The 15,193-nt window shown below is 47.3% G+C and overlaps 1 protein-coding gene across 1 annotated transcript in view; it reads right to left on the bottom strand.

Annotated features, from left to right (window-relative positions):
* Positions 1 to 15,193, bottom strand: part of LOC124719017 (transcriptional activator cubitus interruptus) — a 190,053-nt gene that overhangs the window by 47,622 nt on the left and 127,238 nt on the right. The window contains exons 6-7 of the mRNA XM_047244683.1: positions 7,822 to 8,157; positions 713 to 862 (exon numbers count right to left, since the gene is read on the bottom strand). Of these exons, the coding sequence (XP_047100639.1) occupies positions 713 to 862; positions 7,822 to 8,157 (486 nt within the window). The remainder of the gene's footprint in view (positions 1 to 712; positions 863 to 7,821; positions 8,158 to 15,193) is intronic.

Below are 15,193 nucleotides of genomic sequence, written 5' to 3'. Positions count from 1 at the left end.
CAGGTAGTTGCTTGCGTACTGTGGTTACAACACTGGTGCCAGTAGCACAATACAGAAGTGATGACACCACATTCCAGGATATACACGGTTACTATTTTATCACGATTTTAATCCGTGTGACAGTGCCACTTATGGTAACATATTTTAACTGCTTCCTCTTTTAAATTTATGAAGACAGATGTATTTTACTAATTACCCAATCCACACATATCACAAAACTGCTTGTTACAGCTGAGAGAATAATATTATATACTTTTTTTGTAAAATATGCACATTTCTGTATTTAGACCAATCTGAAGACGATGAAAATCAATAACTGAATAAACAGATATTTGCAATCTGTGACTATCGTGGTATTTACAAAAAAATGTGTAACACCAGCTTGCTGTCGCCTTCACAGCATCTACGTCACCCTCCGTAGTGTGTTTCATGGACTACACTAAGTGATGACTCTAGGATAATTCTAAAAACTGCTACAATCACTCACATAGTTGCAGCAGACACAGAGGTATTTAAGCAACTGTTAATACCCACTGCATTCAGAATAAAACATGAAGTCATCACTGGTACAATGAAATATACCACACACTTCACTGTGTTTGCCAAGTACAGATGCAGATACAGAAAGCACGTGCTCTTAACAAGTACGTCTGCATTTGACAAGTGTCAACTTGAAAGGTGTGGCCGACTTGACGTGTCGGTCACTACTCACCGTACACTTGTGCGGCTTCTCCCCGGTGTGCCGGCGCATGTGGACGACCAGCATGTACTGCGCCTTGAACGGCTTCTCGGCCCGCGAGCAGCCCTCCCAGCGACAGACGAACGACTTCTTGTTCGTGTGGATGTGATCGTTGTTGATGTGCTGCGAACAAATGGCCGGCATTACAGACGTGGGGCGTAGTTGCATGCGATACTTCTGTAGCACAATTACACTTAGTTTATTAGTTTCGTAAGCTAAACATTTGAAATGTGACGGAATCGGTGACTCGTACACGTTCATTTCTCTGTGCATCTCTTTGTTAAGTAATTTTTCAGAATTTTGTCTCAACTTACTAACTTTTCAATCAATCGGATTTCCTTCTTCTTAAAAAACCTTACAGTCGGGGACCCAGATTTGATTATATATACTTCTCTATTATATATGGTTTTGGTCTCCAGACCCCATTATTAGGTATCATAAGAATACATTTAAGAAAACTCACAGGGTGACATAAAATCTGTGACTTCAAACAGCATAAAATCTATCAAATTACTGTTGTAAAGCAGTAAAATGTATTACACGGTCAACCGTACCGAACACAATTAGCCTTCCTCCTACATATGCTGTCTAGTTCCAGTGTTATTTGTGGAGGCACTCCACATGCAAGAAGAAAATACGTAGAGTGCTTCCGAACATGACGTTTGGCCTGAACTATATATTTAGAATTAAGATTTGCTACATTTCATAATTGACAAAGTAATATATTTTACTACTCGACAACAGTGATTTATGATGGATTTTATGTTCTTATGCCACATTTTTTAATATTGCCGTACACACCGTTTTGAATTACCCTAAGACGCCTGATGGTGTTCTCGAGAATGAAACCTGTTGAGAAGAAGTGTTTGTCTGCAGAGCTTGAACAGTTGAACTATGAGATTTTTTTAAATACTTACTAGCTGTCATGTACCACAGTCACAATACATGTTTCCCTCTTGTATCTACCTCATTATGGTATCTGACATCATTACACTTTCTGCAAATCAAATCTGAAACATAATGGTTTCATATAACTTCATTTCAAAATGCATAGTCCTCTCTTTTTTTTACATCAATGCCTTCCAACATTCTACATTTTAGAAGTATGTTTCTTCCTTGGAGAAGCCATTGATGCCCAGGGACTTCAGAGCCTCATCAGAGTACTTGAGGTACCTGTAGGTCATTTTCGTTTGTTTAGAATTGCGTAATATGATTTTTTAAAGTTTAGGGATAAGGTGCTCACAATGAAGCTGTTGTAATACGGCAACCTTTTTTTTTTTTAAAAAAAAAAGAATTTACGACCTGTGCGGTATTAACGCGCGCAAATAAAGTTGACACTCGACGCGATATATGCGATTGCAGTCTTTCTCGGCGTGTTCCACTGATGAATTCTCGAGTTATCAGCCGAGTCGTGGCGTCGTATTGTCGCGACGTTTCAGTGAATTTCGTACCCATCATTTCGCCAGAAGAATTCATCACTGGGCGCGATGGCTGATGGGAGCGACCGTAAAGGCATTTACAGCCACCGCACCGAGTGTCAACTTTGTTTGTGCAAGCATTACATGCCCATCTTCAATAGTCCTACAGGAGATAAACAATAATAAATACATAATACCATCGTTCGCATTTGCAGTTTTGTGTAGTTTTGTCCAGTACTTACGTTTAACTTTTTACTTTCGGAAAATTTACTATAGTGTGTAACTAGTTTTCAGCACATCTTTGGAGAATGGGGTCAATTCTAGTGTCCGATACCACCCGTTGGCTTTGACCTATGACGTAATGTACTATGTTATTTTGTTTGTGCCACAGATTGCTGTCAATGAAAGTTAAACGATTTCTCTGGATTTCCTCGTAACGCGCGTATATTAAAACTTCGATGTAGATTGTTTTGTTTTGATTTCGTAATTTGTTTTCAGCATCTTTTATTAATGAAAGTAGTCGTCATTTATAAGTAGTAGTAATTTATAAGGGCTTGATTTCGCACACTGTTCGTTATGGATGAGTCGGTTGTTTTTACTGCGAAAATTCTGCTTCAGAAAATAAGTGACCGTACATTAACTATAAAATTTTTACAATCATTGGGCGTTATTGTTGAATTTTGCAAGTTCAGTGTCTGTGGAAATTATATGGTTTTGATGAAGGTTGCGCCATCACGAACTTCCGACGAATACATGTGGAGGTGCAGGAAAAATAACATATGGAGATCCATACGCAGGGGGACGTGGTTCGAAAGATCGAGGCTGAATTTAGAAGTAATTATCATGATAACCTACTATTTTTTCTATGAATATTCCTGCAAATCTGTCATGCACGAAGCAGGGGTTTCTTGTAGCATTGTAGTCGACTGGTTTTCATTTTGTAGAGAAGTCTGCGGGGAATTTATAAAGTATAGGGGGTCATTGGGGGGTGGGGGGCGGGGGGGGCAGGGGTTATAATTGAAGTAGATGAGTCACATTTTGGAAAGAGAAAGTACGAAAGGGGGCACGAGGTTGTTGGGCTTTAGGTTTTTGGAGTAGTAGTTTAAAGGAAGTTTTGACATCTTTGATAGAAGAATATGTGGAAGAAGGTTCTGTAGTCATGTCGGATGGGTTTGCTTCGTACAAGGGGTTGGGTGAAAGGGGTTATCATCATTTGGTCGTGAATCACAATATTCAGTTTAAAGATTACAAGACGGGGGCATGTACTAATACTATCGAGGTGTATTAGGGGGCAGTGAAATCTGTTGTCGGACGGGAAAAGAGAAGGATTTCAGTTTCGCAAGGCCATTTAGATGAATACTGCTGAAGGAAGAGTGTTCCTAAAGGTTATTGTTTATTTCTTGCATTTATGAAAGTTGTCAGTAAAATGTACAAGCCTCGTTTTGTTAGTTAGGTGTTAGTGGGTCTCATACTTTCCTCTTGTTTTGCGTTGCGTTTTTTATGTTACTGTATTTTGCGAGTTCTACTTATATTAGTTTTTCTGGAGGGAAGTTTTTCTGTCCTTTTAATATTTTCTGGTTACAATGGTTGGGCCGAGGGGTATTGCTGTTTCTTTGCCGGAGGGTTTATGTAATTGACTCGTGGTTTCATTTTTTTTGCTATTTTAAAATTTTGTTTCTGATTGAGGGCGGGTGGTAGATAAGAACTGAGTTGGGTGGTACCTCATTCGTGCGAGACAGTTTGAGTTTTTTATTATTTTCTTCATTTGTTTTCTGGATTTTGCTTCTTTCGTTACAGTTTCACCTTGTAACATTATTATTTTCTGTTATGTCCTTATTTCGTTCTTGTCAGCCTCGATCTTTGACTCCTGCGGTAAGTTTCTTTTTATGTAGCCACTTTTATGTTTTCCTTGGCGATGTTTCCGCTACACTATTCATATTTTTACTGTCACTCCTGCTGTATCGATTTTATTGAGTGTTATTTGGAACTACTGTACTTGGTGTGACTTTCGTGTAGTATAGTTATCGGTTACAAGGCTTGGTCATTTTTGCGTTTTATTTCCTTGCGTGCGCAATAATGTGCGTAAAGATTTTCATTTCTTGAAAGTCTAGTCGTATTCTGTAGTTCACTAACAAGATCATTTTTTAAGCACGTTTCGGATATGTCTTAAGATTTTTGCGCAACAAACAGCAGTATTGGAATCGATAACTAGAAACGGCTTCCTGCATAGGTTGCTTCCGGTTACCGATTCCAAATATTCGACGGTTCATTATTTACACCGTTCTTGCAGTACGTGTGGATAATATAATATATGCACTCGTAATTGCTCTCGTGTTCTTAGTTATTTCAGTCATCTTCCACTCGTTTAACTGACATTCGCTCGCAAATAATAGTCGCGTTAAATGTATTATTTTATGGCACGCTACATTCGTTTGTTTATGACTACGATCCGTTCCATTCATAGATACTTCATTGCAGCATCTTTGCCTTACCTATGACGTCGTTGGTCAAAGCCGACGGGTGGTATCGGACACTAGAATTTATCCTTGGGTGTTTGTGTTGTCCTCATCATTTCGTTTTCATCATCATCATCATTCGTGGCGGTGGCTAGATTGGACTGTGTAAAAACAATGTGACTGTGTACAAATTGGGACTTTGTACGCACTCTGATGACCGCGCAGTACCACATCTTCGTCGCTCTGCAGGTAACACAGCATTCTCAACAATGCCAGCGATATATTTTGTTGTCAAAGATCTCGGCATTGTTGGTTCATGTGTATTGTCTGTCACTTAACGATTTGAAATATGTACTGAACGCTGATATGTAATTTTCATTATTATTCCCGTCCACGATTATTCATGTGTTCACGGAATTTCGTTTTAAATTTTCTCCATTTCTTTTGGGAGTGTTACATTTCAGTTTGGTGATGTGTAAAATCGATATATATAATTACTTTGCATAATTAGTACAAAAGTAAACTAAGAAATATAACTAGTATAAATGCTAAAGTGAGTTGTTTAGGAGCTTATTTAATCTTTTTATGAGTTCTGTGTGCAGCAGAAAATTTGTAACATTTTTCATAAAATTCTTGTTTCATAGATCAGTCTGTTCATTTAGATTATAGGATAGGATATAGACCACAAGGGGAACTTAAGGGGAGATCCTCTTGAAAAAAGTTGAAAAAATTAGTGCCTTAAACACTTTTTGGTCCATTTTGGATTCCCCAGACCACATATTTCAATGGCTCTTAAAACTCTTAAGACATGCCAATTTAACTCTGGATTAAAACGTGTTTTGGGATTACCGAGAATACAAAAGCTATATAACTGTAAATAATTAGCTTATTACGTCCACGATTTTATTTAATTTATTTTTCAAACATAAAAAATATATTTAAAAACAAAAACGGAAAACTAGGAATAAAAATGTAAGTATTTAAGAATTGGGAGAGGATAACTAAATACGGCATTAAGAGCATACGGTAAAATAATCTTACGAAGTTCATCCTATGGTGATCCAAATATATTTCTCCTGTGGCCAAGATTGGATATAAATATTGTAGCAAAATCGTGCAGATTCGTGTCTATCTACCCTGAGCCTTCATTCATTTGTTGTCATACCAAAACAGTTCACTAAAACCTGGAATATTGTCTTTTCGAGGACTAACATAACTGGACTTTACTGGCACGCTAGTAAATCCTGCAAACCATTAATTGTTACTGCACGAAAGCTTTTTAGTGGGTGTAATTACTTATGCTGGGATTTATACATTCAGCGGCGTCATCTTTTGTCAACCGACACTCAGAAAATTGAAACTGCTTTTCAAAATATAGTGCCAGAAAAAAATGAGTACAGCCTTTTAAGACGTTTCCAATTCAGTCAAGATTTACTGTTGCAACAGTGCATATGTGGTACACGGAATTATTACATTTACAGATCAACAGCAGAAGCAGTTCTGAGGTTCGAGGCATCGACCCGTGCTGAAACACCCATATTGGTACATGGTGTGTCCTCCACGCGCGCCGATGCAGGCGCTGACTCAGGCATCCAGTCGATGGTACAGATGGCGAATACTGTCCTGGGGTAGGTTTGCTACGACCTGTTCGCGTGGCTCTGTAGGAGTTGTCGGTTGACGACACGCACAGCTCACTTCTCGTTCCGTGACATCCTACATGTGCCCAACTGAAGTCAAGTCCGAAGATCGTGCTGGCCAGAGAACCTGTGCACATCTTGCTGGGCATGTTAAGTTTAGCGGGCAGTGTGTGGCTGAGCGTTATCCTGTTGGAGCAATATATCTCCTTCCTGTTGCAAGAACAACGAAGAGACGGGTCTAAAAGCATTATGCACGTACCGCGTGCTGGTTAGCGTCCCCAACAGAGGCGAACGAGAACACCCCAGACCGTAAAGCCGTCGGCACACGGACCGTGAATCCAAACGTTGAGCGTGCCGAGTTTCTGACGTCATAGCGTGGAATAGCACGTCCGGGAGTCTTACCGAACGTGCAGAGCAATATCTGGCATTTCAGATATTCAGAGTGCGTCTGAGCGTTGACCAATGAGATGGCACAACGCCACCTACGCCTATATGTATATATGCCGTTTCTGAGCACCAGCAAATTGAGAATCACTGGAAAACCCGTTGTTAGTTGTGTGATTCGTTCCAATAAAATAATGAGGAACATCATTATCGTGGCAAAAGAATTATTGTAACTTGCGTATTACGAGAGTAGGCTATTTGAAGGCAGCGACACACTGAAGATCCACCAAAAACGCATTGTTGTTGATACAACTTGTTATAATTAAATTTCATTTAGGAACATATTTACGATTAAGGTTTTCAGCATAAGGTAAAATACAATGTTTATCAGCCAAAGGCGTGTTGGTATAGCGTAATGAGTAGCATCATTGTCCCATATGGAATTGATTGTTGGGGGTGAGGGTTCGCATCTTGCCAGTTCTAAATTTTTTTCCTGACACTCGCGTTTTTATTAGGTTCTGATACTTCATTATTAGTTTAATGTAAGTATATACTACAATATTTGATGTTATGTAAATATAAGTTCACCTTTTTGGGGTGGGGGGGGGGGTGAGTTTGTTCTATTGGCTTTATCTACAGGACAGCTTGCGCTAGTTGTATAAAGATGTTTTGCTCCTTTTTCTTTTACGCTTCGTAATTCACATGTTGCAAAGATTCTGCTACTGGGTAGGAACAGTGATCGAGTAAGACTGACCTTGAGGTTTTTACTAAAATGTGGGAATGATGAAATAATGTTTATCTTATGCGGAGAAGTATTCCAAATTTGTACCGCACTGTTTGTAATGGAACTTTTATAAGCCTGTGTCCTTATTGATTGGACGTGGTACTTTCCTTTTCGTGGACGATGCAGGAAATGTGCATTTTAATAGAGTTAACGTGGGAATTTTAGGCGCGCCCATTGAGTGAACTGTGATTTACGAACTAGAAACATCCCTCAACTGCCACTGGAGTGCGTTGCGATCGCGTATACCACGTTGGGGCCCACATACGCACAAGTGGCAACGTTCCTGAGCGTTCAGCAGCACGTTGAACTTGGCACGCTCAACGTTAACGTCCGACAGCACGGCCCGTGTGCCGACGGCTTTACAGCACTCCTCACAGCGACTCGCGCGGGTGGTCCGGCTCACCTTGACGAGGTCGTCCTGCGTGGGGAACTCCGTGCCGCAGTCGCGCCAGTGGCAGTGCGTCTCGATGAAGTCCGCCGGCTCGTCGACGCCCAGGTCGGCGTCGGCCGCCGCCAGCGCCGCCACCGACAGCGCCTGCTGGCTGGTCGAGACGGCGGGGGCGGCGGATGCGGGGGCGGAGGAGGCGGGCTCCCGCTTGATGCGCGCCGCGGGCCGGGCGTGGCGCGCCTGGTGCTGCTGGTGCTGGAGAGGCGTCGACGACGAGCTGGTGTCCGCCTCCACCACGCTGACGCCGCACGACGCGCCGGAGGCCTCGCAGCGCAGCTTCTCGCTGGGGGCCTGCGGGACACCGGGTGGGGTCACTGGCGGGTAGGTCGGGAGATGCAGGTCAGAGGGAGGTACTGGTGAGTGTCGCGGGAGTTGGATGTGGATGGGCAGGTCGAGAGATGCAGATCAGAGAGAGGTACTGGTGAGTATTGTAGGTGGACAGGGAGCTGGGTGCGGTTTGGGAGATGCAGATCAGAGAGAGGTATTGGTGAGTATTGTAGGTGGACAGGGAGCTGGGTGCGGTTTGGGAGATGCAGATCAGAGAGAGGTATTGGTGAGTATTGTGGGTGGACGGGGAGCCAGGTGCGGTTTGGGAGGTCGGGAGATGCAGATCAGAGAGAGAGGTACTGGTGAATATTGTAGGTGGATGGGGAGCCGGATGTGGTTTGGGAGGTCAGGAGATGCAGATCAGAGAGAGGTACTGGTGAGTATTGTAGGTGGACAGGGAGCTGGGTGCGGTTTGGGAGATGCAGATCAGAGAGAGGTATTGGTGAGTATTGTGGGTGGACGGGGAGCCAGGTGCGGTTTGGGAGGTCGGGAGATGCAGATCAGAGAGAGAGGTACTGGTGAATATTGTAGGTGGATGGGGAGCCGGATGTGGTTTGGGAGGTCAGGAGATGCAGATCAGAGAGAGGTACTGGTGGGTATTATAGGTGGACGAGGAACTGGGTGCGGTTTGGGAGATGCAGATCAGAGAGAGGTATTGGTAAGTATTGTGGGTGGACGGGGAGCCAGGTGCGGTTTGGGAGGTCGGGAGATGCAGATCAGAGAGAGAGGTACTGGTGAATATTGTAGGTGGATGGGGAGCCGGATGTGGTTTGGGAGGTCAGGAGATGCAGATCAGAGACAGGTACTGGTGGGTATTATAGGTGGACGAGGAACTAGGTGCGGTTTGGGAGATACAGATCAGAGAGAGGTATTGGTGAGTATTGTGGGTGGACGGGGAGCCAGGTGGGGTTTGGGAGGTCAGGAGATGCAGATCAGAGAGAGAGGTACTGGTGGGTATTATAGGTGGACGAGGAACTGGGTGCGGTTTGGGAGATGCAGATCAGAGAGAGGTATTGGTGAGTATTGTGGGTGGACGGGGAGCCAGGTGCGGTTTGGGAGGTCGGGAGATGCAGATCAGAGAGAGAGGTACTGGTGAATATTGTAGGTGGATGGGGAGCCGGATGTGGTTTGGGAGGTCAGGAGATGCAGATCAGAGAGAGGTACTGGTGAGTATTGTAGGTGGACAGGGAGCTGGGTGCGGTTTGGGAGATGCAGATCAGAGAGAGGTATTGGTGAGTATTGTGGGTGGACGGGGAGCCAGGTGCGGTTTGGGAGGTCGGGAGATGCAGATCAGAGAGAGAGGTACTGGTGAATATTGTAGGTGGATGGGGAGCCGGATGTGGTTTGGGAGGTCAGGAGATGCAGATCAGAGAGAGGTACTGGTGGGTATTATAGGTGGACGAGGAACTGGGTGCGGTTTGGGAGATGCAGATCAGAGAGAGGTATTGGTAAGTATTGTGGGTGGACGGGGAGCCAGGTGCGGTTTGGGAGGTCGGGAGATGCAGATCAGAGAGAGAGGTACTGGTGAATATTGTAGGTGGATGGGGAGCCGGATGTGGTTTGGGAGGTCAGGAGATGCAGATCAGAGAGAGGTACTGGTGGGTATTATAGGTGGACGAGGAACTAGGTGCGGTTTGGGAGATACAGATCAGAGAGAGGTATTGGTGAGTATTGTGGGTGGACGGGGAGCCAGGTGAGGTTTGGGAGGTCAGGAGATGCAGATCAGAGAGAGAGGTACTGGTGGGTATTATAGGTGGACGAGGAACTGGGTGCGGTTTGGGAGATGCAGATCAGAGAGAGGTATTGGTGAGTATTGTGGGTGGACGGGGAGCCAGGTGCGGTTTGGGAGGTCGGGAGATGCAGATCAGAGAGAGAGGTACTGGTGAATATTGTAGGTGGATGGGGAGCCGGATGTGGTTTGGGAGGTCAGGAGATGCAGATCAGAGAGAGGTACTGGTGAGTATTGTAGGTGGACAGGGAGCTGGGTGCGGTTTGGGAGATGCAGATCAGAGAGAGGTATTGGTGAGTATTGTGGGTGGACGGGGAGCCAGGTGCGGTTTGGGAGGTCGGGAGATGCAGATCAGAGAGAGAGAGGTACTGATGAATATTGTAGGTGGATGGGGAGCCGGATGTGGTTTGGGAGGTCAGGAGATGCAGATCAGAGAGAGGTACTGGTGAGTATTGTAGGTGGACAGGGAGCTGGGTGCGGTTTGGGAGATGCAGATCAGAGAGAGGTATTGGTGAGTATTGTGGGTGGACGGGGAGCCAGGTGCGGTTTGGGAGGTCGGGAGATGCAGATCAGAGAGAGAGGTACTGGTGAATATTGTAGGTGGATGGGGAGCCGGATGTGGTTTGGGAGGTCAGGAGATGCAGATCAGAGAGAGGTACTGGTGAGTATTGTAGGCGGACAGGGAGCTGGGTGCGGTTTGGGAGATGCAGATCAGAGAGAGGTATTGGTGAGTATTGTGGGTGGACGGGGAGCCAGGTGCGGTTTGGGAGGTCGGGAGATGCAGATCAGAGAGAGAGAGGTACTGGTGAATATTGTAGGTGGATGGGGAGCCGGATGTGGTTTGGGAGGTCAGGAGATGCAGATCAGAGAGAGGTACTGGTGGGTATTATAGGTGGACGAGGAACTAGGTGCGGTTTGGGAGATACAGATCAGAGAGAGGTATTGGTGAGTATTGTGGGTGGACGGGGAGCCAGGTGAGGTTTGGGAGGTCAGGAGATGCAGATCAGAGAGAGAGGTACTGGTGGGTATTATAGGTGGACGAGGAACTGGGTGCGGTTTGGGAGATGCAGATCAGAGAGAGGTATTGGTGAGTATTGTGGGTGGACGGGGAGCCAGGTGCGGTTTGGGAGGTCGGGAGATGCAGATCAGAGAGAGAGGTACTGGTGAATATTGTAGGTGGATGGGGAGCCGGATGTGGTTTGGGAGGTCAGGAGATGCAGATCAGAGAGAGGTACTGGTGGGTATTATAGGTGGACGAGGAACTGGGTGCGGTTTGGGAGATGCAGATCAGAGAGAGGTATTGGTAAGTATTGTGGGTGGACGGGGAGCCAGGTGCGGTTTGGGACGTCGGGAGATGCAGATCAGAGAGAGAGGTACTGGTGAATATTGTAGGTGGATGGGGAGCCGGATGTGGTTTGGGAGGTCAGGAGATGCAGATCAGAGAGAGGTACTGCTGGGTATTATAGGTGGACGAGGAACTGGGTGCGGTTTGGGAGATGCAGATCAGAGAGAGGTATTGGTAAGTATTGTGGGTGGACGGGGAGCCAGGTGCGGTTTGGGAGGTCGGGAGATGCAGATCAGAGAGAGAGGTACTGGTGAATATTGTAGGTGGATGGGGAGCCGGATGTGGTTTGGGAGGTCAGGAGATGCAGATCAGAGAGAGGTACTGGTGGGTATTATAGGTGGACGAGGAACTAGGTGCGGTTTGGGAGATACAGATCAGAGAGAGGTATTGGTGAGTATTGTGGGTGGACGGGGAGCCAGGTGAGGTTTGGGAGGTCAGGAGATGCAGATCAGAGAGAGAGGTACTGGTGGGTATTATAGGTGGACGAGGAACTGGGTGCGGTTTGGGAGATGCAGATCAGAGAGAGGTATTGGTGAGTATTGTGGGTGGACGGGGAGCCAGGTGCGGTTTGGGAGGTCGGGAGATGCAGATCAGAGAGAGAGGTACTGGTGAATATTGTAGGTGGATGGGGAGCCGGATGTGGTTTGGGAGGTCAGGAGATGCAGATCAGAGAGAGGTACTGGTGAGTATTGTAGGTGGACAGGGAGCTGGGTGCGGTTTGGGAGATGCAGATCAGAGAGAGGTATTGGTGAGTATTGTGGGTGGACGGGGAGCCAGGTGCGGTTTGGGAGGTCGGGAGATGCAGATCAGAGAGAGAGAGGTACTGGTGAATATTGTAGGTGGATGGGGAGCCGGATGTGGTTTGGGAGGTCAGGAGATGCAGATCAGAGAGAGGTACTGGTGAGTATTGTAGGTGGACAGGGAGCTGGGTGCGGTTTGGGAGATGCAGATCAGAGAGAGGTATTGGTGAGTATTGTGGGTGGACGGGGAGCCAGGTGCGGTTTGGGAGGTCGGGAGATGCAGATCAGAGAGAGAGGTACTGGTGAATATTGTAGGTGGATGGGGAGCCGGATGTGGTTTGGGAGGTCAGGAGATGCAGATCAGAGAGAGGTACTGGTGAGTATTGTAGGCGGACAGGGAGCTGGGTGCGGTTTGGGAGATGCAGATCAGAGAGAGGTATTGGTGAGTATTGTGGGTGGACGGGGAGCCAGGTGCGGTTTGGGAGGTCGGGAGATGCAGATCAGAGAGAGAGAGGTACTGGTGAATATTGTAGGTGGATGGGGAGCCGGATGTGGTTTGGGAGGTCAGGAGATGCAGATCAGAGAGAGGTACTGGTGGGTATTATAGGTGGACGAGGAACTAGGTGCGGTTTGGGAGATACAGATCAGAGAGAGGTATTGGTGAGTATTGTGGGTGGACGGGGAGCCAGGTGAGGTTTGGGAGGTCAGGAGATGCAGATCAGAGAGAGAGGTACTGGTGGGTATTATAGGTGGACGAGGAACTGGGTGCGGTTTGGGAGATGCAGATCAGAGAGAGGTATTGGTGAGTATTGTGGGTGGACGGGGAGCCAGGTGCGGTTTGGGAGGTCGGGAGATGCAGATCAGAGAGAGAGGTACTGGTGAATATTGTAGGTGGATGGGGAGCCGGATGTGGTTTGGGAGGTCAGGAGATGCAGATCAGAGAGAGGTACTGGTGGGTATTATAGGTGGACGAGGAACTGGGTGCGGTTTGGGAGATGCAGATCAGAGAGAGGTATTGGTAAGTATTGTGGGTGGACGGGGAGCCAGGTGCGGTTTGGGACGTCGGGAGATGCAGATCAGAGAGAGAGGTACTGGTGAATATTGTAGGTGGATGGGGAGCCGGATGTGGTTTGGGAGGTCAGGAGATGCAGATCAGAGAGAGGTACTGGTGGGTATTATAGGTGGACGAGGAACTAGGTGCGGTTTGGGAGATACAGATCAGAGAGAGGTATTGGTGAGTATTGTGGGTGGACGGGGAGCCAGGTGAGGTTTGGGAGGTCAGGAGATGCAGATCAGAGAGAGAGGTACTGGTGGGTATTATAGGTGGACGAGGAACTGGGTGCGGTTTGGGAGATGCAGATCAGAGAGAGGTATTGGTGAGTATTGTGGGTGGACGGGGAGCCAGGTGCGGTTTGGGAGGTCGGGAGATGCAGATCAGAGAGAGAGGTACTGGTGAATATTGTAGGTGGATGGGGAGCCGGATGTGGTTTGGGAGGTCAGGAGATGCAGATCAGAGAGAGGTACTGGTGAGTATTGTAGGTGGACAGGGAGCTGGGTGCGGTTTGGGAGATGCAGATCAGAGAGAGGTATTGGTGAGTATTGTGGGTGGACGGGGAGCCAGGTGCGGTTTGGGAGGTCGGGAGATGCAGATCAGAGAGAGAGGTACTGGTGAATATTGTAGGTGGATGGGGAGCCGGATGTGGTTTGGGAGGTCAGGAGATGCAGATCAGAGAGAGGTACTGGTGGGTATTATAGGTGGACGAGGAACTGGGTGCGGTTTGGGAGATGCAGATCAGAGAGAGGTATTGGTAAGTATTGTGGGTGGACGGGGAGCCAGGTGCGGTTTGGGAGGTCGGGAGATGCAGATCAGAGAGAGAGGTACTGGTGAATATTGTAGGTGGATGGGGAGCCGGATGTGGTTTGGGAGGTCAGGAGATGCAGATCAGAGAGAGGTACTGGTGGGTATTATAGGTGGACGAGGAACTAGGTGCGGTTTGGGAGATACAGATCAGAGAGAGGTATTGGTGAGTATTGTGGGTGGACGGGGAGCCAGGTGAGGTTTGGGAGGTCAGGAGATGCAGATCAGAGAGAGAGGTACTGGTGGGTATTATAGGTGGACGAGGAACTGGGTGCGGTTTGGGAGATGCAGATCAGAGAGAGGTATTGGTGAGTATTGTGGGTGGACGGGGAGCCAGGTGCGGTTTGGGAGGTCGGGAGATGCAGATCAGAGAGAGAGGTACTGGTGAATATTGTAGGTGGATGGGGAGCCGGATGTGGTTTGGGAGGTCAGGAGATGCAGATCAGAGAGAAGTACTGGTGGGTATTATAGGTGGACGAGGAACTGGGTGCGGTTTGGGAGATGCAGATCAGAGAGAGGTATTGGTAAGTATTGTGGGTGGACGGGGAGCCAGGTGCGGTTTGGGAGGTCGGGAGATGCAAATCAGAGAGAGAGAGGTACTGGTGAATATTGTAGGTGGATGGGGAGCCGGATGTGGTTTGGGAGGTCAGGAGATGCAGATCAGAGAGAGGTACTGGTGGGTATTATAGGTGGATGAGGAACTAGGTGCGGTTTGGGAGATACAGATCAGAGAGAGGTATTGGTGAGTATTGTGGGTGGACGGGGAGCCAGGTGAGGTTTGGGAGGTCAGGAGATGCAGATCAGAGAGAGAGGTACTGGTGGGTATTATAGGTGGACGAGGAACTGGGTGCGGTTTGGGAGATGCAGATCAGAGAGAGGTATTGGTGAGTATTGTGGGTGGACGGGGAGCCAGGTGCGGTTTGGGAGGTCGGGAGATGCAGATCAGAGAGAGAGGTACTGGTGAATATTGTAGGTGGATGGGGAGCCGGATGTGGTTTGGGAGGTCAGGAGATGCAGATCAGAGAGAGGTACTGGTGGGTATTATAGGTGGACGAGGAACTGGGTGCGGTTTGGGAGATGCAGATCAGAGAGAGGTATTGGTAAGTATTGTGGGTGGACGGGGAGCCAGGTGCGGTTTGGGAGGTCGGGAGATGCAGATCAGAGAGAGAGAGGTACTGGTGAATATTGTAGGTGGATGGGGAGCCGGATGTGGTTTGGGAGGTCAGGAGATGCAGATCAGAGAGAGGTACTGGTGGGTATTATAGGTGGACGAGGAACTAGGTGCGGTTTGGGAGATACAGATCAGAGAGAGGTATTGGTGAGTATTG

Source organism: Schistocerca piceifrons, chromosome 10 (genome assembly GCF_021461385.2).
Source record: "Schistocerca piceifrons isolate TAMUIC-IGC-003096 chromosome 10, iqSchPice1.1, whole genome shotgun sequence".
Lineage (NCBI taxonomy): Eukaryota > Metazoa > Arthropoda > Insecta > Orthoptera > Acrididae > Schistocerca > Schistocerca piceifrons.
This window is presented reverse-complemented; position numbering and strand designations above follow the sequence as displayed.